Source organism: Homalodisca vitripennis, chromosome 1, assembly GCF_021130785.1.
Source record: "Homalodisca vitripennis isolate AUS2020 chromosome 1, UT_GWSS_2.1, whole genome shotgun sequence".
NCBI classification, from domain to species: domain Eukaryota; kingdom Metazoa; phylum Arthropoda; class Insecta; order Hemiptera; family Cicadellidae; genus Homalodisca; species Homalodisca vitripennis.
In genome coordinates, this window is record NC_060207.1 from 143,922,812 (window position 1) to 143,947,327 (window position 24,516).

The 24,516-nt window shown below is 31.5% G+C and overlaps 1 protein-coding gene across 1 annotated transcript; it reads right to left on the minus strand.

Moving 5' to 3' along the window:
• Positions 1-1,578: 1,578 nt before the first annotated feature.
• LOC124372778 lies at positions 1,579-24,240 on the minus strand. The gene is made up of 3 exons (XM_046831189.1): positions 23,773-24,240; positions 6,378-6,539; positions 1,579-2,536 (listed from the first exon to the last, which is right to left on the minus strand). Exons 2-3 carry the CDS (start codon positions 6,431-6,433, stop codon positions 1,699-1,701), a joined length of 894 nt encoding a protein of 297 aa, XP_046687145.1. The 5' UTR covers positions 6,434-6,539; positions 23,773-24,240; the 3' UTR covers positions 1,579-1,698.
• Between the last annotated feature and the right edge of the window lie 276 nt (positions 24,241-24,516).

The window sequence follows — 24,516 nt, forward strand, 5'->3', positions numbered from 1 at the left end:
GGGTCTACAGAAATGTTCTAATAAGTGGAAACATTCCATATGCACACCTGTATTACAGCCAGGGCACCAAAATCTGCTTTGGTCTTTTTTTGCTTTAGCAAACTGTGCACTGGCGTAATTTGACCCTAACTTGAAAGTTCATTGGGGTCCGGTTCGTACTCTTCACCACTGCCACTTGAAAAATCACGAAGTGAAATGTCTAAAGGTATATCAGCTTCAATGTCACTTGCATCGTTTTCACTAGATACATATTCATCTAAAACATCCCGAATTTCACTAGAATGTTCCAAAGTATCACGACCCATGTTTGTAAAATCACACAACACCGCAGTCAGCTGTCAGCAGTACACAGTTGTAACGTATCGTCAAAACAAAGTATGACGTAATGCACTGCCTCCACAATTATGCATTGTCGCGATTATATGTACTATAACAAATCTTCATCTTTAAAATGATACCGAATTTGACTATTTTACTGCCATTGTAATATGAATATAATACAAAGCGCTGTTATATAGTCGTGGGTACGACTTTGGCCGTCATAATAGGCATTAATTAGTCGCGACCGCGACGAAAAGCACTCAGAGGGTTAATGAAGATGATTATGAAGAGGATTGAATTCTGTGAATAAATGAGTGCAATCATTACTAGCAATGAAAATTTTGTGGAAAACAATTTGCTTTAGTGATGAATGTAAATTTTATGTTAACGATTTTATTAATAAACACAATTTTTGATTATGGTCCGACCAAAACCCACATGTATCATTGAAGGATCAACCCAATGGCCTGAAAAAATTACTGTTTAGGCAGGAATACTTGGCGACACTGTTGTTGGCAATATTTATTAAAACTTAAATGGAGAATCATACTTAGATTTGCTAGAAAACACTATTGACCCTCTTATTGTGGAAACACTTGAAAACCAGGTAAATGAAGTGTGCCAGTTAAATTTAGTTGCAGATATGTTTTATTTTCAAAAAGATGCAGCTCCTCCATATTATGCTCTTCCTGTGCAACAATGGCTAGATGCACACTACCTGGATCAATGGATCGGTAGAAGAGGATCAATTGCATGGCCAGCAAGGTCTCCAGACTTAACACCCTTAGACTTTTTTTTGTGGGGTCACTTGAAATCAGTAGTTTTTAAAACACGTCCCTCTGGTGTTCAAGCCTTGAAAAACAGGATCTGCTGAGTGCAGACGCTTAACCAGAGAAACTTTTCGAAAGGTTAGGCAAGAATATGAAAATAGGTTATTTTTTTTAAAACAATGGCAACCAATTTGAACATTTGATTTGAAGTTTGAAGTGATTGAAGGATTTACAACAGTATTCAGTGAGTAATTTTGTTTATTATTAGCAGTAGTACAGTAGTTGTAGACTAATAATTGTGTAAGAAATTACATTATTGGCTGCTGATACCAAACGGTTTGGCTGATTTCAATTGTTTTTTACCAAAATACAGCATTTTTTACGAGCTTCAATTTGAAGTGTCACAAGGTATTAGTAGCCATTTCAAAATTTTTACTTTGGGTACGGAGGGGGGAATGGAGGTGAGCACTCCCATTTAGAAAATATTTTTGTTTTGTTTCCCCAATTAATACTATACACTCCTGTTTCCAGAATTTTGATACTACAAGTATTTTAATACGAGTTTGAAGTTTTCAAATGAACCCTGTAAATTATCATAACACTTATTTCACAAACTTACTGGAATTAACTTACCTAATGGGTAGAGATCATGGGTCAGATCCCAAGCACGCTGCTGGGTCTGTTGTATTCTCTGCAGAGCCTCGTGCCTAGATTTGCGCTCTCTTTGCCAGGTTGTCTGCCTGTGCGTACGCTTTGCTGGTATCGACACATTGGCAAACACAGGTGAATTCGCATGCCCATTGGGCTCAGTCTTCACATCTCGCTCTCCCCAAACACTGCCACTTTGATTGTTCACAACCATCTTTTTACGTTTTCCCATAATTTTGTTGCGCGCAATATCAGCTTGCAATCTATTCATTGTTTTTGAGCTCCCTTCTAAGTTTTGAACGACTTTATTCACTTTGATAAACGGCCTAGAAGGGAGCTCGATCGTCTGGCCACCTTGAGTGGTCAACCGTTCAGCTAACGTCTTGACCTTCCCCATGTCAGAGTTCCGATCCATGCACACCATGTTAACCCCGCTTTTGTTCACAACTAGCTGATTTGATCTGTTGGACACTAGAGGAACTAACTTTCTCGACAGAGTCAAGTTGTTGCCTCCAGGATAAAGGCTTAACACTTGTGGTTCTGTTTCTGTAAAAGTATATGGATCGTCAGAGTCAATATATTCACTTTTAATAACGGTTCCTGGCTTGATGATGTGATTTGAAACTGACTGAACTGGTTTCAATTTCTTGACAACAGCAGCAGTTTGTAAACGAACACGAGCCTTTGAAGACACTAAATTATTTTTCATAATTGCTTCAATCTTCCCTTTCTTGCAACCCTTGCGATCCCTTTTGGGAGCTTTACCAGCAGATGAAACCGGGATATGTCCATTGCACCTGAAATAATGTGTTTGTTAGTAAAACCAGAGATTCAAGAGTCTGCTGCAATAAAATTACCTTGAGTTTTTTTCATACACAAATTTCAAACCTCATGCACCTTTATGTTTAGTCATAGAATTGTGAGAGATGTCTCACTTTAAAAATATAATTAATATGCATCCAAATGTTTTTTTTTATTTTTTTATTTTGATTGGTTATTCAGAAAAAATTTCAAACTTTGATGTACTTCATCGTTTAAATATTCAATAAGTATACACTTATAAAAAAACTTAAAATCGTTTGGATACATATAATTATGTATGAAATGAGACACTTTCCATACCACTAAAATAAAAATAAAAGTGTAAAACTGCACGAGGTTTAACATTGTTCTTATGGAGAAATATTCAAACTCATTTAACTACAGCCTTAGTAGTTAAATCTATTAATCCACTCATGTAGGATTATTCATCTTCAACAAACCATATTACCTCAATAAATAAGAATTCAGTAACCCAATGCAGAAGAAAGGAATAAGATAGTGTTGAGTTAATACTTGGATGTTGTGGGGATGCTAATGTGTTCCAGAGCTAATGGCTTCACACCATCTTTGTGATAACTGATGTGTCTACTGCATTGCCACTTACAGAAAACCTAACAAATTTGTTATTCTTGCTAATAATTTTGAAGACTGTGAAAGGGTATTCTTAAGAAAACTTAATGTGAATGGTTGTATACTGACACAATTCTGATTAACCCTTTGACTGGAGGGTTTTTTCACAGTAGTCATATCCCAAAAAGTGAGTTTTGTTTTCTTATACTTGGTTTGCTACAATGAATATGCTATTATTATTATTCTCTTTGTTACATTAAATAAGTTTGTTTTGTATCTAAATAATAATTAAATACTAAAAACTCATAATACAATAAATTAATCTGTTTATGATTTTTTATATATACTTAATTAGAAGGGGTATAAAAAGATATTGATCTTTTTATTTTACTAAGCATTGGCTTAGTAAACTTTATAGCATCGAAATAAGGAATAATGTACTTAATATCATGTAGTTATATTTATGTGAAAGGATAAAAATAATTCTATCAGATTCAAATATATGAGGCATGTTTTTAAAGTAAGTACAGTTTTAAATTACGCCGCCACAGCGCTGCAGTTGCCGTTTAGCGCATGCGCGTAGTGTAGCTACATCAGTTGGGAAGCCACAGACACCATTACGACGCCGTTTGATCGAGTCTTCGTTTGTTTACGTGGTTTTAAAATGCCGCTGACTATCGAGAATCCCGCCGACTGTGAAGTGCGTGCTGTGATTCGTTTTCTCTGTGCTAAAGGCTTAAAAGCAATTGACATTCATCGTCGAATCATTGAAGTTTATGGTGAAAACATTATGAGTGAAGGAATGGTGCGGATATGGGTTAGGGCCTTCAAAGATGGCCGCACAAACGTTCATAATGAGGAACGAAGTGGGCGACCTTCAGTCATTACCGATGATCTCATTCAAAAAGTGGACTGTAAAGTGAAAGAGAACAGACAGTTCACAATTTCGTCCTTAGCTGAAAAATTTCCTGCTGTATCAAGAAATGTTCTCTACGAAATTGTGTCTGAACGTTTAAATTATCGGATACTGTGTTCACGGTGGGTACCGAAAATGTTGAATGATGAGCACAAAACCAAACGATTGGGCAGTGCATTGAGCTTTCTCGAGTGTTACAGTAACGAGGGCGATGATTTTTTTAAGCCATATCGTTACAGGCAATGAAACGTGGGTAGCCTACGTTCACCTGAATCAAAACAACAGTCAATGGAATGGCGGCATTCAACATCCCCTAGGAAAGTCAAATTCAAGCAAACAATTTTTTCCCAGAAAATCATGTGCACTGTCTTTTGGGACAGACAAGGTGTGTTGTTGGTCAATTTTCTGCCTCGCGGTGAAAAGATTAATGCAGCCCCGTATTGTGAAACTTGAAAAAAATGCGCCGCACAATTCAAAACAAAAGGCGTAGCATGCTGAGTGCAGGTGTCGTTTTGCTCCACGATAATGCTCGTCCACATTCAGCAAATTGAACGCAAGAGCTCATCACTTCATTTGGCTGGGAACAACTTGACCATCCTCCATATAGTCCCGATCTAGCGCCTAGTGACTACCATTTGTTTCTGCACTTGAAGATGCATTTGGCGGGTAAGCGTCATTCCAATGATGAAGAAGTAAAAACGTCTGTGCAACAGTGGTTGTCCAGTCTGGCAGCAAGCTTCTTTGACAACGGCATACAAAAGCTGGTCCCAAGATACGACAAGTGCCTTAATAATAATGGAAATTATGTAGAGAAGTAGAGGAAAGAATGCTCTTTCAGGTAAATAAAGTTTTGTTTGAAAAATTTACTTGTTGATTTTTTTATATCAAAACTGTACTTACTTTAAAAACATGCCTCGTATGTAGTCTAATGTTTGTTTTAGAGTCCCAGAACACCCTTAATTTAACACTTTTTGTTGATGATACAAGTGTCCTCCTAATCAATAAAAAAACTTACTGAATTATAAAATCAATATTTTTATGCTTAAAAAGTGGTTTGAACAAATGTACTTTTACTAAATGAATCTAAAACAAACATTTGAAGCAAGACAAAAATCAAATAATCAATTAAACAGTAATAAATATAACCCTTCTTGTACTAATACATTTCTAGGAACATTAATTGATCATACAATAAATTTTAAAGAACACAACCAAATTGAAAGTCATAAAAGTGTTTATTTCTCCTACATCAAATCTGTTTTAAAATATGAAATATTAATATGGGGATCCTCAACAAGCTCAGAAAACACTTTTAAAGCTCAGAAAAATGTAATGAGAGCAATACTAATGGCGATAGATAAATAGAGCTAATTACTGACAATCAGGAGAAAATTGTAACTTTGCCTTGTTTTTTAATTGCATACAATTCTGTGTAAAACTTAAAGATGTGTTGATTGAAAACTGTTACTATAGTGTTACGATGTTACTATTTAAATATTTTTTTAACTATAAATAAGCTAGAATTTATAGTTTTGTCTGATATTAGTATTAATTATAGTATTAGTATTTTATCTTTTGACGATGCACCGGTCTGTTTTACATTGTTTGTAAACCTGTCACACATTTCTAAGATCTTTTATCTTTATCTGTACCATACAATATTATCAAACTTTGTAGCTTTAAAATATTAAAGAAAATTACTTTGGCTGACAAAAACATACAATCCAAGCCGAAAAGTTTTATGCTGTAGACTGAGACTAAATAGACATACATGTTAACTGTGAATTTGTAAAAAGTTATTTCTTTTACATTTTTGTATGCATGATATACAAATCAGATGACAAAATAAACTAATAACAAAGTGTTACTTACACTAAAATAGAAGCATACAACAGAGAAAAATCACATAAGACAGTCTATAGTAGATTAACCTCTAGTCTTCATGAAATAAAGAACTAATCTTGGTGCCAAACAAAATACAAGTCCAGCTCCTATAGGCACTTGCCACATTGCTTGTTCATAATGCTGTCAACCAAAATAAACCATCAGCTGATTTAGTAAAGTAAGTGCATTACCAGTCATCAAAAATCCAACCATACCAAAAACGTTCAATGAATTATAAAAATCAGAAACTCATAGAACATATAAATGTTGTCATTGAGTAAAAAATTACTAGAGTTACAAAAACAACAATAAAGTAATATGCATGAAGTGCCAACAGGCCCCCGCTGCACATCACTAGTGCATACGCGAAGTGCCCGCAGCACACGTGTTAACTAAATTAAGCAATTAGCAAAACAGGATCGGACTACTGTTTTAAAGTAATTTACCTTGAACTGCTGATGCCACCTAAATTGAACATGTCTTGAGAAAGCGCATCCTGCATTCCCTTTTATATATGGCTAAAACTTAGCCAAATGCTGATCTTGGAATCTTCCAATCCTTCAGACCAGCCAGGGGCCATGCTATGATATGAACTCGGTGATCTGTTCCTGGAACAATGAGTGAATTGTTAGTCAAGATAGAAGAAGGTAAACAAACTTCTTCATGCACAACACAAATACTATAAGTAATTTATTTCTTTTTCATTGCTTGTTGGAAAACTATAACTCTTTTAGAATCATGTGTATGTATTTTTAATCACTATACTGAAAAATCAAAACAACCAATATTGTATAACTTTTTGTTTTGTAAGGCCTTTCGATAGCAAGACTATCTTCGTCAACGCCTGGTCTGGACTCCAAGCAGCTTTTGAGTATATATGAACCTTTTTCTTCCATCTGTTCTTTATTTTTTGTATGTATTAATACCTCCCCCACCTGATGTAGAAGATAGATCTCAATCAAATGTCCGAAATCCTGTAATCCTTTCAAAACTTCCATCAATCGTCAATAACAAACTTTAAACAAAGAATCTTGGTGTGCTTAGATTTTTTAATAATTTCAGGTTTTCTTTTCATATGGTGTGTCTAGTATTAATAAAGTGGTTTGTAACTACAGATATCTTCTCTTAAATTTAACGTGAGACCAATTCCTTTCAGTCTTGTATGAATTTTTCTTTTTGTTTGTCGTCCAATTTATTTCTTATTGCAGTCATCACATTGTATTTACTATTGAAAGGTCTCACAAAATAAAAAGTTATACAATATTGGTTGTTGTAAGTTTTCAACATAGTGATTAAAATAAGGAAAACCAATATAAGCTCCATTTTCAAAGTGTGTTAGTATCTTTTCCAACTGTATGTCAACAGTTTTTGCTATTTCATATAATACTTTTCTGTCACTAAGGAAAAGATCATAATAAACTAGAGTTCTCCAGAAAGGAACAAACATTCGAGACTAACTTGGCAGTGGGTGGGGCTAGAGCTTCCATCGTGGAGTTAAAACTTCCTATGTTCAGTACACATTGAGCTGTGGTAGTGGACAGTTTATCTCTCCTACTTTTCTAACTATGACTATTTAAAATGTTCACTGCAAACATAGATTGAAATCCATCATCAACTTTGTGACGTTTATGTGAATGGAATAAAAAGTGAAAGCATAGTGAAGCAGTGGTGTATTGATTTTTAAGATGGTTGCACCAATATTAATGACTAGCATGGTTACTTAAAGAGTTGTTGAATCAATAAAATTAACTAGTGAAAATTGCTGTTTCACGATCTCTGAACTTTTAGAACATTTCCCTCAGATTTCACAAAGATTAGTTCATGAAATTGCTATGGAAAAGTTTGGCTACCACAAATTTTGTGCCAGATAGGTTCCTAAAATCCTTAGAACACCACAAAAACAAAGGCTTGCTACATCGTTCAATTTCTTGAAGATTAAGAAAACTTCTAGGTTGTTATCTTAACTGGTGATAAAACATAGGCAAAACATGTTAACCGTGAGACAAAAACAATATGTATGGAATGGGAACACAGAAAATTTTAGAAAAAAAAAAACAAGAAAATTTCTACAAAATTCCATCAGCCAGAGAGTTTATAGTAACTGTTTTCTAGCACAATAATCAATACAGGACATGATTCTGGTTGATTCCTTGAACAAGACTCAACAATCAATGCAGATATTTATTGTAAAACACTACAGAAACTACAGCGAGTGATACAAATTAAAACTATTGCTTTTTCACAACACTTCATGTCAACTCACAGACAATATTACCCTTGGGATGATTTTGTATGGGAGATGTTTGATCGTCCTCCATACAGCTCAGATCTAGTGACAAATGACTACCACCTATTTCCGGCGATGAAAACCTGGTTCATAATGCAGCGTTTCGATAGTAACCCCAACTTCTAGCCAGCTTTCAACGGTGGTTAAAATCTTGGGTGGTGGATTTTATTGAAGTTGAAATCAAATGTGTCTACAATAACGAATATCTAAATTTGACCAGGAGTTACATTGAAAAATAGCTAAGAATGTAGCTTTCAAATTTATAAAATAACAATATTTTCTTTCACTTTGTTAATTTTTTACATTGTTACATAACAACTGTTATTTTCTTAATAGCCCTCATATTATGTGTAGTGGAACAATAGCAACAGAGTGCAGGGGTTTCTTAACACTTGTAAAATCTCTTTGGACACATTTTACAGGTCACAATAAAACCTTGTGTTCCTAGGATATTCCTAGGATAACTGAATAGTTCCTTCAAGCAAGTGTGGCAACCACTACAACCTCTGGTCCAGGTTGCAGAGTTCAGTACCACCAACCAGCACTACTTCTGGTCAAGGAGGTCTTTTAATTCAATATTTATTCCACAAGTTTATTATTAAAATTGTTCAATTACAAACAAATCTACTGATTTATTTTTCCTTTTCATCATACCAAGCTCTTCCTTACCATGCTGTTCCCTCTACTGTTTTTGAAATATTCTTCTCAATATTCTGTCACCTAAATCAATGTTTGATCCCTGGTTATGTCCTAATCAATTTGGTTATATCCTCCAAAGTATCTTCACTTTCCAGAATTTTTCCAATCACACTTCCTGCATTAACCCTTTTACTGCCGGCCATTTTTTTTATCGTACCAGTCAAAATTGCCAAGGGGGAAAATCGCTGTTGTGCATTCATTTACAAAAAAATGCTGTATCTTTTTTATTTTTCATTAGATTTGCATGAATTTTTACTTTATTTACTCGTATTTAAATGCTGTTTTTTAAATAATAAAAAGAAATTTTTATTTGAAACAAACTCATTATTTAATTTTAAAAATTATGTAAATAAAAAATAAATAAAAAAATAAAAATTGTGTTTGGCATCTGATAATTTTATTTTTAAAATTATACTAAAATTTTGAGCATGATATCATTATAAACTAGAGCAATTGCTTAGAACATATACCAAATTTGAAGGTGCTACCTTGAAACATAGCTGCACTATGAGGATTTTCCCAAAACTGGTAGGCCTCCTCTAGGCCTACCAGTGGAAGTTGAAGGTAAACTTATCTGTGCCATATCCCCCTCACTATCTAATAACTCCTCATTATCTGATGGTAAGATAAAGTCAGGATCGTCATCAGTGTCATCCACATCACTTTGATTGTCATCAATAGCCCTAACACTAATATCAGAATCGTTCTCGGCATCTGAATCTGACAAATTCTGAAGGAAATCGTCACTCAGTTCGTCTTGCACTTGTACACCACCATCGATTAAACTGTTAATTATTGTTCCCTCACTCACAGGAGAGTTAGATGTAACTCTTTTACTCATTTTATCCTTGATCAACAAAAGTAACACTTCAAAAAACTTTCGATAACATTGTAAACAACAACAATGAACGAAGATTTCAGTAATCTAACCCGATCATCTGGTTTTGACAGCTGTCTAGGTAGTTCGTCAATTCTAGTCAAAGACGACGAAAATAGAAATCCAAAGTTCTTCAAATGGCTTCTTTCATTATCCTTTCCTCCTAAACAACCAAAATACCAAATATTTCGGCATTTGAACATAACAGTAGCCAATAACAATAAAAAAAAACAGACGTCCGACATATCGGACGTTGGCGTTTTCGGCAAAAATGCCGACGTCCGATATGTCGGACGTCGGCAGTAAAAGGGTTAAGAACCTGCCACTAAATGCCTGTCTGTCTACTGTACTCAGTGCTTTGGTCTCCTGGCAATATCAGCATTCAGAAATCACAAATATTATCCCTGAAGCAGAATGGCCAAGTTCTGTCAGTTAAAATGCTAATACATGTAATAACATATGAAACAGAGCAATGTGTCTTATTGACTGGACAAAGCACAGGTAAATGCCTGGTAGCAATCTCAGAAGGGTCTCCCTCCACCCCCACAACGTATACGAGGCAATCAGCAGCGTTAAATCAGCCAGCAAAGAGGGGTCAAGGTACTTTTCAGACACACCTTGTATTCATTGTGGGAATAAAACAATCAGGCAATTGTGAATTCTTAATTTGTTTACTATGACAAATTATTAACTGGAGAACAGGATGATTAAGGACATGTCATTGTTATTTGTTACAACAAGAAAACACTATTTTTTTCAAGAACTGGTATTTAAGCTCTTCTTCATATATGGAGTCCTAAAAAATAAAGTTAAGCTTGTAAAAATGTAAATAATTCAAACACATCATGATAAACACACCAAATGTAAACTTTCATATCAAAATCATAACAAAAATAAAACCCAACAATAAGTTAGAAGAAACGCAAACGGAAATCAAGACACAACACAGATGTACTGCTCAAACACAATGCACACACTACAGCAGGTAAAATGAGACTGAACAGGAAGTCCTTCAATGGCATCTCTTATCACCATGACAACCTAGCATAGGATTGGTGAAGAGGGATGGAATGACAGATATCTTGCCTATTGTTTATTCTTATTTCTTTCCTCAAGATCATACAGAGATTTTTTGTTAGATTTTCTGGTTAATTATGAATTGTAATAATTGGTAGCTAAGTGGTCTGACATCAAAAGCAAGTTGACTTCACGGATAGTCTCACAATTTTATATAGAAAGTGTTTTCAAACTTAAAAAAATTTTTCACTATTTATTATGTTAGCCTCATCCCACATCCATTAAAGACAAGTAATGTTGGGAATAATGTTACCTTTACCACTAATCCTTTACTCGTATTGATAATGATGAATGACTTATAAGGGAAGCATTAGCAAGACTTATCAGCCGCAGCACATCACTTATTTGACAAAATCATTATAATATTGAATTTCCTAAAAATACCACTTTGTTGTAAATAAAAATTAGGAGACCATGTTTATTTTTTGTCCCTATTATGAATAAGAAAGTCGAAGGTGGTTAAGTTACCTATCCTGAAGCCAAAAGCCATAGGACAAATTTTTTTAATTCAAAAAGAAATTTAAAGCATTTAAAGTAGCATTTTGTGGTATCTTGTGATAAGCCCACACAAAAAACAGCTGAATATAATCAAATGAAATTTTAACAACAATATATATATATATATATATATATATATATATATATATATATATATGAAAAATAACTAAAGCAAGTGACATTTTTATTTTTAAAAGATATAGTTTCACAAAGTAATATTTTATTAAAAAATTAATCAATTTTCTTTTTATAAATAATTTAAAATACATAATTTTTTGAAGTTATAACTACGTATCATAACTAAAAGTGGGAAGAGTTGATTCAATGCGAATAACATACCCATAACATTCTTCAGGTGTATCTCTTAGAGTCTAATTATAAAATTTCCTGAAAATCCTACTTTAAATGCCTATAAATCCTTGTGGAGTCTTATATTTTGTATTTACGGCATGAAGCAATCTATAAAAGTTATATTCGCGTGATGTGTGTAACATGATTATGGCATTGTTAAATGCATATTTGCATAAATAAAAAAACTCAATGTACACTAACACAAATATTTAAAACATAATACATTTTAAAAAATATCACCTTTTTAAATCATCATGTTGAAAAATACGGCTTTTGTACAGCAGAGTTCAGCGTTGTTCATGGACTGGTTGGTTCGTGGGTCACATCCTTGTAAGTTTTTTTTACCAACATACTTTTAAACATAAAACAATAGATACAAAATACATGATTATCTGAACATGTAGAATCAGCAAAAAAATTACAGAAAATAAACAAACCATCAATTAATAAGCCAGACTTTAATTCAAGTTCAGGTACTATAAACTAAATTGTACTGTGATCATTTTTACATAGGTTATATGTAACATTTAAAATTCATTTTAAAAAGAACAACGTTTCAACTTTTAACATCCATTAATCCTAAATTTTCATAACATCTAAATAATTACAACCTTCATTTTACAAGCATAACAGATAATATCGAAATATTGTAATATTCCCACAGATTAGAGGAAATTGAAATACATTGTACAAGTGAGAACAGAAAGTGTAATGAAAGAACCAGTGCTAGTAACCATCCCATTTAAGACAGGACATCAACAAAGCGGTTGACTTGACCTAGAAGTAGCTCATAAAAGGTTGTGGCATTGAACCACATAACATACATTGAACAAACCAATCAGTCTGTCAATTCGGCCATACCATTTTATTTTTAACCATTTTTTTTTTTTTTAGATTTTACATCAGAACGTGAAATTCTAATTTACTTTTTGAGTTTTAAGTATTTGTGTGTGGACCTATATTTTTTTTATTAATATAAGTGTGTGTGTTTCACAATGCCATAATCATGAGTAACACATCACGCAAATAGAATCTTAACAGATTGGTTGTGAGAACAACATATGAGATTACACCACAACATACGAGATGAGAGAGTGAGGAAAAAATCAAATCTATACATTCCATAGCATGGGGAAGATCTGAAAAAATTGACCGGAGTCAATTAAACATAACTTTTTGTTCTTGATCTCAAAATAATGATATATATTTAGATTTTATTGGCTGAGAATTTATTGGTTGTCCTCTTTGTTTAATAAACAATTAAGCTTCAACATAAAGTTGCCTTAGTGGTTGATTTGCTTCTTACATGAATGAAACCTCAATTATACATTTGAAAAGATTCTTTTAATGGTGTATGAACCTCATTTATATGCTTGAATTTTTGTATATACTAATTGTTCTGTTGTCAAACACTTTTACTTTGCCAAGTCCATTGTCAGATATAGACTTTAGTTTGCTTCCTAAAGTTTCATAACACCTGAAGATGAAAATAGATTTTAATCCACAAAATGTAGTGTTCTATTCTTGTACCAAATGATAATGACAAATGAACGAAATTCTGTTATTCTTTCACCACTGTCTATCTCAATATCATATCATGGAGGTATCTCATTTATCAAACATGGTTTTATAATAATAGTAACAGTACATAAGTTTTTGTCTAGTCATCTGTTATTGATAATGACCTTAAATAATATAGGGACTTCATAAAATTATGTTTATGCCTACTGATGAAAATCTTATTTTACTGATGATTTTAAAACAAACAGGCAAAGAATATCCTATATAAAACCATTTTCTTCATACTATGACATGTTTCTTTTACTTTTTTCTTTTTTTAAATGTCAATGAGTCTTAAATGAAAACAAAACTGTGCAAATGACATATAGTACAAGAGGAAACTAACCAAAGGGCCTATCTATTGTAAAAGTGAAAGTAAGCACCAAATACCTTGGTATCAAACTTGACTGAACCTTAAATAGAATGCCCATATTGTTGTGTTGTGTAAGACTTACATCAGACACTTATACCATCAAAAGAATAAAGAAAAAATTCTGAAAATCTGCAGCAAGCACTGTATACTATTTACTGATAAGCATCCCATCTAAGATATGGCATTGTAGCATGGGTATTCATGTAATAGAAGAAGGTGGTGAGGAGTCTGGCAGGCATTGGGTCTAAAGAACACAATATTCTTACAAATGCTAACACTTTACATCTGTGAAGTGATTCTACTGGTGGTATTGTCAACTTGAAGACTATCACAAATACCTCAAATTTCTCTTCCGCTACACCACCTTAGTCCCTCTAAGAAGAAGCCAACTTACAAAGGAACAGTCTACTTTTATAAGCTGCCTCAACACCTAAAGGAAGTAGTCGCCAGAACACACTTCTAAAAGCAACTTATAAAATGGTTTGAAGATCACCCAACCATGGAATGGAGAAACCAGACAGACAAACATATTAAGCATATTACATATTTCTTTTTTGTTTTGTAGTGTATTGTTAATTATAAATTCACACTACTATCATTGCTTTTGACACCAACACCCATTCTCTATGATAGTATGAATAAAGAATTTTTGACCGGCAGGGGTTTTCTCCTGTCAAGATTCCATGACGAGGAATAAAAGGCACTATCTCAGTCATGTCACCTTTGTAAAAGGGAAGGCTAGCTCTTGTTCCAGTCTCTTCCAGACAAATCGAAACAAACAGGGAAGCCTGAGGGAAACTATAGTCCCTCCAAAGATTGAAAAAACCCTTGAACATTAATAGAACTCCAACAGTTATCCTCTGCAATAAAATAAACATAGCGTCTTTTTTTACGTCAATAACTCGACATTTGTGATGTAGTTGATTCTTTTGACAAAGATATTCTTACATTTTATCAACTTCTTCTTATTCGAAACCAAATGCTTAATTTATAAACAAACACTCCAATAATTGAGAAAGTTTCATTTTTGTTTTTCAATTATTATTTATAAAAAATGTAAATACATTTCTAAAGAGAATTAAAGGAACTTTCCATTTAACCATGGTTGTGTTTCTCTCAACTGTCCACTTGGCCATTTCACTTTGCCTTGTGTTAAAATTAACATGTTCATATATTTCTTGTGTTTGTGTGTATGTGACTGAACTCCTCCTAAACGACTGGACCGATTTTGATGACATTTTGTGTATATTTTCAACGGAATTCGAGAATGGTTTGGATTCACAATTTGGTCCACTGGAACATTTTTTTTTATTAATTTTTCATTTGTAAGTAGTTGTTGATTTTGGAATACTTTACCTTCGATACGGCAGACTGCGCTACAACACGTGAACTGATACTTAACAGCTGTGAATACTTTCAGGTGAAGTTCACCAAAGAAGCAGAAACATTTGTTTACATTTAAAATTTTGAAAATTATTATTGTAAAATGCTTGATCAGTAGTGTAATGCAGATTGCATTGAAAAGTTATTGCCTAATTAAAATTTTGGTTGCACCAATACTACTACTAAACGTATTTACGTTTGTAAATACTATTAAACGCTGTGATAAAAACCACCTCATTGTACAAAGCCGTGAATGTTTGCACATAAGGTAATCGAATTTGGTTAGATCAAAGGTAAATGAAAAGAGCCGAAAGAAGATGCTTTATGATCGAAATTGGTTTTCGTTGATACATTTTCTTGATCAACTTATCAACACCTAGCGAAAACACGAAAGATAGAGGCAGGAAATATGGTACATGCCTTCATAATGCGTCTAAGAGGCTCACGAAGGAACGACTAACAATTATCTCAGGAATGTTTAGAATGTGATAGAAAAAGAATACGTGAACATAGTGTACTGTTTTTGAACAGGAAATTGCGTGCGAAGCCACGGGAAACTGCTAGTTACTATATATTTCTTTTTAATCTTTGGTAAACTTAAATTTTGAGATATTTTTTAATCGACAAACAAAAATCTTTTAAAGCAATTATTGATTAAAGGCGTATCAGAACCAAAGTATTTTTTTTAATTAGCCCTAAAGATGTGAACTAAAATAATCTGAAACAAAATTAATGGTTTTTTACCTGATAATATTTTTTAAATTGCCTGAAAGTTGAAATCTATGCTATGTTGAATAAATCATACAAAATTAATTTAAACTTTGTATCCAGTTTAATTATTCCCTGTAATTGCAATATAATATGTTTTATTTTTAATATCGTTCTATTAACAGTAAAATATACTCTAAATACAAAATGTATCATTTTTAAATATATATTTATGTAGTATTTTATTTTTTACGGAATAATGTAGTATCAACAATTTTAATACAGTTTAAATAAATCCAACGGCTGTGTATTAGCAGTATTAAAATTCTATTTTAAATTGATAAGACTCTCTATCTCTCTACAGAGGAAATTTTATCAGGATCAACATGAACTCTCCTATCAGTCCATACTAGATATAAATGTTTTATTCTACACAACTACTGCTCTCATGTCTCAACATGAATCCCCCTTCATTTCTTCTCCCCACTATATTAATTATTAACTCCATTTGCTGCCTAGTCATAAGTGAATTAATTAATGTGTTACTTTATTTTCAAGTTTTATTTAATTAATTTTGTTTTTTGTTGAAACAAATAATTTTTAGTGCAGTGCATATTTAAATATATTATTTTTACCTTCAATTTTCATAATTTTGATTCTTTTTAATTAAAAAGTGAGTTTTTTATCTTATGAGAGAATGTCTGAAACCATAATTGAACGAACAGTGCAGTGTTGGCAAATGGCTATTCCAGATTATCAAATATGTGATGTCTGTCGAGACAAAGTTAATAACAATGAATTTTTGCATTGCAGTAACACAAACTGATAATGAAATCATAAGCGATGAAGAAATTAATGAGCTAGAATCATCTATTTCACAAACAAAAAATCTTTTGTAGATATAAACTTGTTGTTTTAAAGCATAAGGAAATCAAAATTAAAGGTACACACATTACCTTCTCATTGAAACACTTCTTAAGCAAAACGTAAAACAGAATCATTAAGGGAGAAATACAAATTTTAAATCTTGCTCTTACTTCTTGGAGTAGGAAGAAAATATGGATATATAATATGGATACTAGTTTGGGTTGAAGGTATTTTGGCTCTGTCTGAGTGATACAAGAGAAGGAAATGTACTTGATGAAAATATAATTATTTTGGTAAAAAATGTTTACGACTCGAAAAACAAATACATGCAAAAACGGTTGTTACTAGCAAACTTAATTATACAGTGCATCTAAGTTTGAAAACCCTTTAAGATTGGATTTACATTTTGTATGCTCCGGCCAAAATAGTGTGTACTTCTGGTACACAGTCTGTTTGTGTATATACTATTCACCAAAACTTTACCTTGCTGCTTCATGAGTGCTTACTCGAACAACACTACAATGACCTGATTGATAAATTAGTCTGTTCAAGAATTAATAGGCATTAGAATTTATGTTAAGGCACTGAACAAAATGCCCTTTAAGTGAAAATCTCAAAACTTTGATTAAAGAAAAGTTTTGTTGAGTGGGATCCAATGATGAAGTTACATGCTCTACTTGGATATTAACAGACCAAACCTACCAGGTACAACATACCATTACATTTTAAGAATATTTTGAAATATTTTAAGCCTTGAATAATTAATACTACATTCTTTCATAAAAAAAGCTCAGGCAAAATATATGAAAGAATACAAAGAAAATATTAAATCCAATCAAGCAATTGTTCTGTTAGATTTCAGTGAAAATTGCTCCTACATTATACAGAATGAAGCCCAAGGCTACACTGGACATGCAACAGCTGCTTTGTTCATCCAGCTGTTATCTATACTCGAGACAAAGACAAAGATGAACTAGTAGTATCAAGTTTGTATATAGTATCTGATGACTTAGAACATGATGTTCCTGAAACTCAACGAGTTGTTGTGGAATGTATAAAGGAAAAATTCCCTAAGTAAACAGTTTGCTCTATTTTAATGATGGTTGTGCATTGCAACATAAAAATTGCAAAACTTTATTAATCTTTGCCAGCATAATAGTAATTTCAATTTAAGTGCTTTTTTGAGTTTTTTTGCAACCAGCTATGAAAAGTCCCTATGTGACGGCATCAGAGGTATGGTAAAACGTATGATTGCAAGAGCCAGTCTTCAAATTACACCTGCAATGCAATAAACAATGTCCACAAGTTTTTGGATTTTTATCCAGAATTGAACATATTTTTTTCTCTCTAATCTGTAAATAAAAAATATCAGAATCAAGAAGAAGTCCTGAGAAACGGTTTTCAAAAACAAAAACCCGTGCCTGGAAGATGCAGTTTTCACCATTTTATTCAAAAATCCAAAAATAAAATTTCTAATAAACGTATCAACTTTAATGAGAAATTGATACAATATTTGATTTTGTAAATGAATTACTGTATCCGAAAAAGGTAGATATCGGTATAAATGACTTCATAGTGTGCCCTTATAATGACCATTGGTATTTCGGATTAGAGATGGAATAAAATGAAATTGAGTGTGATGTCCATGTTAAATTTCTGCATCCCCACGGACTTGCAAAATCATTTTCATGTCCTTCAAGACAAGACATCTATCGGTCACCTTTATGTAACAATCTTATGTGTCAATCCAGCTGTAACTAGACTCAGGGAGGATGCACTATTTCCCTGATGAGGAAGTTCAATCAGTTGACATATGTTACAAGAAAATATTAAAGCACACATGAACCTCGTATAAAATTAAGGTAACCTATCGATTATTAAAAGTCCCATATGATTTTCACCAAAATGTACTATACCAATGAGCCCTTGTGTAAGTAATAAATACATTTCTTCGTAAATAAATTATTAGCATATCATCTGCTGTAATTTTAATATACACTTGGTGTACAGCCTAATACAAAAGTTGAAATCTATACTTTGACATTAAATAATATGTTGAATGATATATATATATATATATATATATATATATATTTTCATTAAATTGTATAAATGGCAATAGCCTTATTTAATTTCAATAAATATATATATATATATATATATATATATATATATATATATATATATATATATATATATATTTCAGTGTTTACTGGGCAATATTATTAATACAAGATATTTTGCAATTAGAGGGAATAATAATGGTTTTAGCCAGGGAAATAAGTGTATAGACTTTTAGACTATTAAATATTTAACATTACCAAAAGTGATAGTCAATTAAAAAAATGTATAACTTAAAAACTATTAAAGATAATTTTTTTTTAACTTGGTATAAGTCATTACGATGAGCAATAAGCAAATAAAAAACATTTTCAGCCAAATCTGAGGTAACTGGTGACATGACCTGGATGAAGTGGGATGGAATGACCCATTTCTATAATGTCTGTAATGGCTTACAGTGAAATTCGAGATAATTCTCTGGTGGTAAACGGCCTTGACAGGAGTAGTGGAAAGATACTATGAGTTGAAATAATTAAAAAAATAAATTTGTTATTTATGTGATGAAGTATTCTATTATGAGGTCTTATATAAAATGTTGGCAATTTTTGTTGATGGTAAGTTAAAATAAGTTTGAAATATTGTGGCCGGACAAAAATAAAAATAAATCTGAAGGAGTTTTAGTTTAAGACTTTTATAATAATTTTGAGACATTGCTAAAAACTTAGAAGTCTATAAAAAAAGTTTTAAGATATGTATTTTACTTATTTATAGTATTTCACAACACAAAAAACACTAGTTTTTTTCAACATTCATTAAAACTATTTCAATAAGTAATAAGCACTAATCAATGCCTTAGAAAGTTAAAATAAACAACGCCACTATCACAGTACTCAACCGATTAAAAAGGGCAAAGCATTACTCAGGAAATTACTCACAATCACTTATGTAACATAAATCTGCAATGTTAGAGGTAATGTAGAGAAATAAAAGATGCATTATAATGTTCAGCATTCCTTTCCATTTCATGTAATATATAAATCATGTTGATAATCATCCAAATACGTATTATAATGAGTGATAAAAACAAATCCATCGAATCTCCACTGACGTCACTTGAGACACAATGTAATCAACAGATGATCCATTGATTGCATGTTAAAGGTTAACAGATTGAAAAATTGTGATTGTGTCTCACTTTTTATCCCTCAATGTACATATATTACACGATCCAAGTTTCCAATTTCAAAAAAAAGTTAAAACATCTTCTTTATGACCATGCCTACAGAATTGTATAAATTTATTAAAAACTTCCAAAATATCAAATTGTTTAATCTTCGAAGTAATTCCAAAAATTAAGTTTTTATGATTATTTTATAGAACTTTATTTTTACAAGTCTACTAACAAAAGTTTTAATGGAGAATTATTAATTTTTTTTTATTTTTCTATTAGTTGTTAATACTATGTTAGTGTGTAATAATGGAATAAAATTTATCATACTCTCTTACATCAATATATATAAATATATATATATATATATATATATATATATATATATATATATATATATATATATATATATATGTATAATAATCCCTAGCCATTTCAAATATGCATAAATAATGCAAATATTCCAGATATCACATATATAAAACCTGCAATAATATTCACATTACACAACCAGCCAACCTAACTTTTAACTAATATGAATCTATAAACAAAGTTGCCTTGAAAACAAAACAGCTAAATCCACAAATGGTAAAACGTTTCATCAACACTTTTCTTCACAATTTCAATAAATTTACTAAAATAAAATAATTTATGTATAAAAAGAACCTAAATGAACAAACCACTGACATGGCAACAAAACACTAGCAATTAATGGGCTAGTAAATGTATTATATCATAGTTCCTCACCTGATATTACCGTCAAAAACAACTTTGGAGAAAAATATTGAACCAGCTAAACTGAGAAAATTATACAACTGGCTAAACTATTTTATAGATTAGTTCACTCACTGTCCATGCTACCAAACTTTTGTTAATAACCATAAACAGTTAATATATTAAATACCTAGGTTATTTTACAGTAATATTTGGCCATCATATTCACAACAGTAATCAGTTGTTAATTGTTCATAGAATCTTATAAAAAATAGTTTTGAAATTGGGCTGGTATGTAATAAACTTGTATAATTCACTGTATCCAAAAGTTTAAAAAAGTAATTTCTTTATGGCAGTTCTTATATGTTTATATACCTTACAGCTCAAATATTGTAATCGTTTATGGCAGTAAATAAATTAAAGATGTCTTATTTTACCAGGAAAAGTTAGGGCTAAGAAGCCCTCTATAACACTTAACCTGGGGACCTACAGCTTCCAAACCACCACCAATGGCCGAGCAGGCAGACTGCTTGCAAGGACAGGATCACTTATTGGTCACCCATCCAAGCAGCAGCCACGCTCAACATTGCTTGAGCTGGTTATCTTGCGATAACCGTTGTACCCGGTACACTGCGCCATTGACCAGTGACCAGTAAGTGAGGATATTAAAAGAAATAACGAATAATGATTTAACATCCTATACACAAAACACAATTGTTTTTCAGTGACTTATAGTCCAAGGGCAACTGTAATACATAAAATGTTGACTTTTACACTAAATGAGGCAAATAAATTTAGCAGACATAGCCCCCCTATATACATATATATATATAAAATACAAAACAAGACCTGCAGTATAAAATGGCCACTACAGCTATCTATCTGATCAACAATATTCATGATAATCTAAAACTACTGAAACAAATTACGTTAAAGGTATTTAAAATAAATTGAAGTGTAACTCGACTGTTTGTACATCTTGAAAAGTAATAATTTAATAATGAAGAAAAAAAACTATCTAGACTATGTACATTTTTTAAATGTAAAAAACAAAACAGTGTGACATTTCTTACTTTTAATATTTTGGAAAAACATGTGCAACACCTTGTGAAACAAATAACATACACACATCTCCATTGTGCTTGTAGCCATTACTCAAATAAGCTACCATACACGATTTTAATTTGTTTGAATTGATTTGGGGTAGGGTACGATAAGCGGACCCGGTTTTTTATATCGAAGAATGTAATCATCGATACCTAATATTCACATCTCAAATCATTGACTATCAATCGATACAAAAGTATATATAGTCCTCAATAACAATCATATGTTTAAAATTAAAATATGAATTTAATATTTACAGTGATCAAACAAATTATTATAACCAAAATTAAGAAAACTGAAGACGACCATATTTGCTCCTCTCACAGTTACAGTTGTTTCTTTCCCACAAGTTTCACATAACGGGTTTTTCGGTACGAGTCCAACATGTTGAAGTCACAAAAAACATGTCTTATCATCTTTAAAAGTAATGTCGTGTAGTTTTCTAAAATTGACTGCCATTTTTAATAATCAAATGTTACTTATATATAAAAATGAAATATTACATTACGAGCATTATTTGAAAGTGTTTACAGCTGTTGATATAGATTATTTAGATTAATTGTTCAAAATAATTAATCAGTACCGATTGGTTATATCGATGGTTATGATTAAGTAATATCGTTTGCCAATGTCGATATAAAAAACCGGGTCCGCTTATCGTACCCTACCCTTGATTTGGAACAATAATATCTAACCTGTACATTATAAACTTTAAGGATTGTATTGTATAGAGAAGCTATATTTTTACATTTGTAAAAGAAATATAGGTATTTAATTATAGAAAATAGTACTACATTGGTTCTATTTTTTTTTAACCAAACAAAACAAACCTCATTACAAAATGATGACTAATCTGCAACGGTATAGTATTTCTGCAAGAACTCAGGACGTCAAAACTACATTTATTTATTAGAAACTCGTAGTTGGTTTAGTTCCAACTAACATAACACATGAATATTAATGATAAAACAAACTTTAGAGTGCATTTGAAGCAGCATAATAATTATCTTGCGCCTTTTGAAACTTATATTTTTAGTTCAATGTGAAAAATTACACAAAAAGTGCATGTTGATCGCAATTTTTATTGCTGATGCTATTAGTAATACACAAATGATTTGACTTTGTTTGAATTAATTTAATTTTAAACATTATTCTTATGCCATAAAATATCAAACAGCCCGCTAGCACTTAAGATATTAATTACGAATATATATTGGTCAAATATGTATAGACATTAATTTGACAAATAAACTAAAAAGTTTCAATATTTCTAATTGTAGTTATTTTGATTGTTGTGGTAGCTGCTTGTTACACTGTAGCCACCTCAAAGGTTGGCATTTCAATAAACCACTCAATTAATAAAAAGGTTAGTAATTACCACAAATGCAAACCTAAGCCTTAAGCCTACGACTACAATATCGTAGAATAACTCCTCAATGTTTATTAGTATGTTTAAAAAACATAAATTTAATATTTGCTACTTGTTCAGAATGGTAGACTAAAATACTAGGTCTAAATCTTGCTTTTGAAAGATCCCTAGGCTGTAGAATACAGGACCTAAAATGGATCAATCTAGGCCAGCATATGCAAAAAGTAAGAAAACTTGATGAAACAAATTAATGATAAGATATTAAGTCATCATTTAACATAATTAAACCTAGACTCTAAGATAAATTACAAAATAAATTATCTTCATGTATATGCTACAGGCTCGAACACAATAAATATAAATTATACAATTATGAATACCATCATATATTTTGGCTTAGTAGTAACCATTATAATTCAAACAATAGTAAAAGCTTTAAATTAAAGCAGAATATTGAACTTAAATGTCAAATACATAAAAAATAACCTATTTGTACACAAAACTATACTACATAAAATTAGGTTAAATACAGCTTAATAAACTAAATATGCTTTGAGGATCTATAATAAACCAGAAAGTGAAACATACAAAAGTATCCATAACTCTGTATGATAAAAGTTTTAGGCTGATAAATATGAATGAAAATTCAATCTAAACAATGAAAAACATAGCCTAAGAACCTCACAACAAGAGTATAAGTTATGATAAAAACAAATTTTCACTTTAATAAATAGCAACTTACATAAATCAAAGGAGTGTATGAATATATTGCACACCAAAATAAATTTTATATTCCAGAGATTACGAATTATTTTCGTCATGAAAACAAATTTGTCTGAAATCGAATTTACACAAAATGGCGTCGCGGAAGGATATTTTCCTGGCGATGGACAACTTTTTTATTGCATTTATCTAGCAATAGATATGAATATTCCCATATATTTTAATTAAACACGTTTCTATATGCATATTGCACATATTAGTGAGGTTGTATTTCTTATTTTAAGCTGTTAAAAAAGTTAAAATGGTAATAAATAATTGATTACACACATCACATCGTGGTCGTTGCAGACAAAATGTTCATCGATAACAAAAAAATCAATTCATGATGAAATATTTTGAAAAATTGTTGAAATTTGTTAAGTTATTCATAACGTTCTTAAAAAATCAACTTTTATCTATATACATAATAAATAAAGTAATTCGATTTGTAAGTATCATATGTTTTCTTTAGAACTATATTCTCTGAGTTTAATTGCGATTAATAACATAATGTTATGTGTCAACTCAATTTCATTACTGCAATACTCTTACCTACAAAAGCACTATAAAAAATCACTGATGTAATAAAAAAAAATTGTGAAACCCGGAAAATGCAACAAGAAGGATTATACGATATTTGAGGTGGATATGAAAAAGAGTAATAAGGGAATATAATATGTTTCTTCAAAATCATATTGTTAATAGTATTATAAAATCCAGGATT

Coding starts and splice junctions, on each gene's coding strand:
- LOC124372778 (XM_046831189.1), bottom strand. CDS start 6,433: ATGCAGGATGCGCTTTCTCAAGACATGTTCAATTTAGGTGGCATCAGC. Junction 2,537..6,377: donor GGTGGCATCAGCAGTTCAAG/GTAAATTACTTT, acceptor ACATTATTTCAG/GTGCAATGGACATATCCCGG.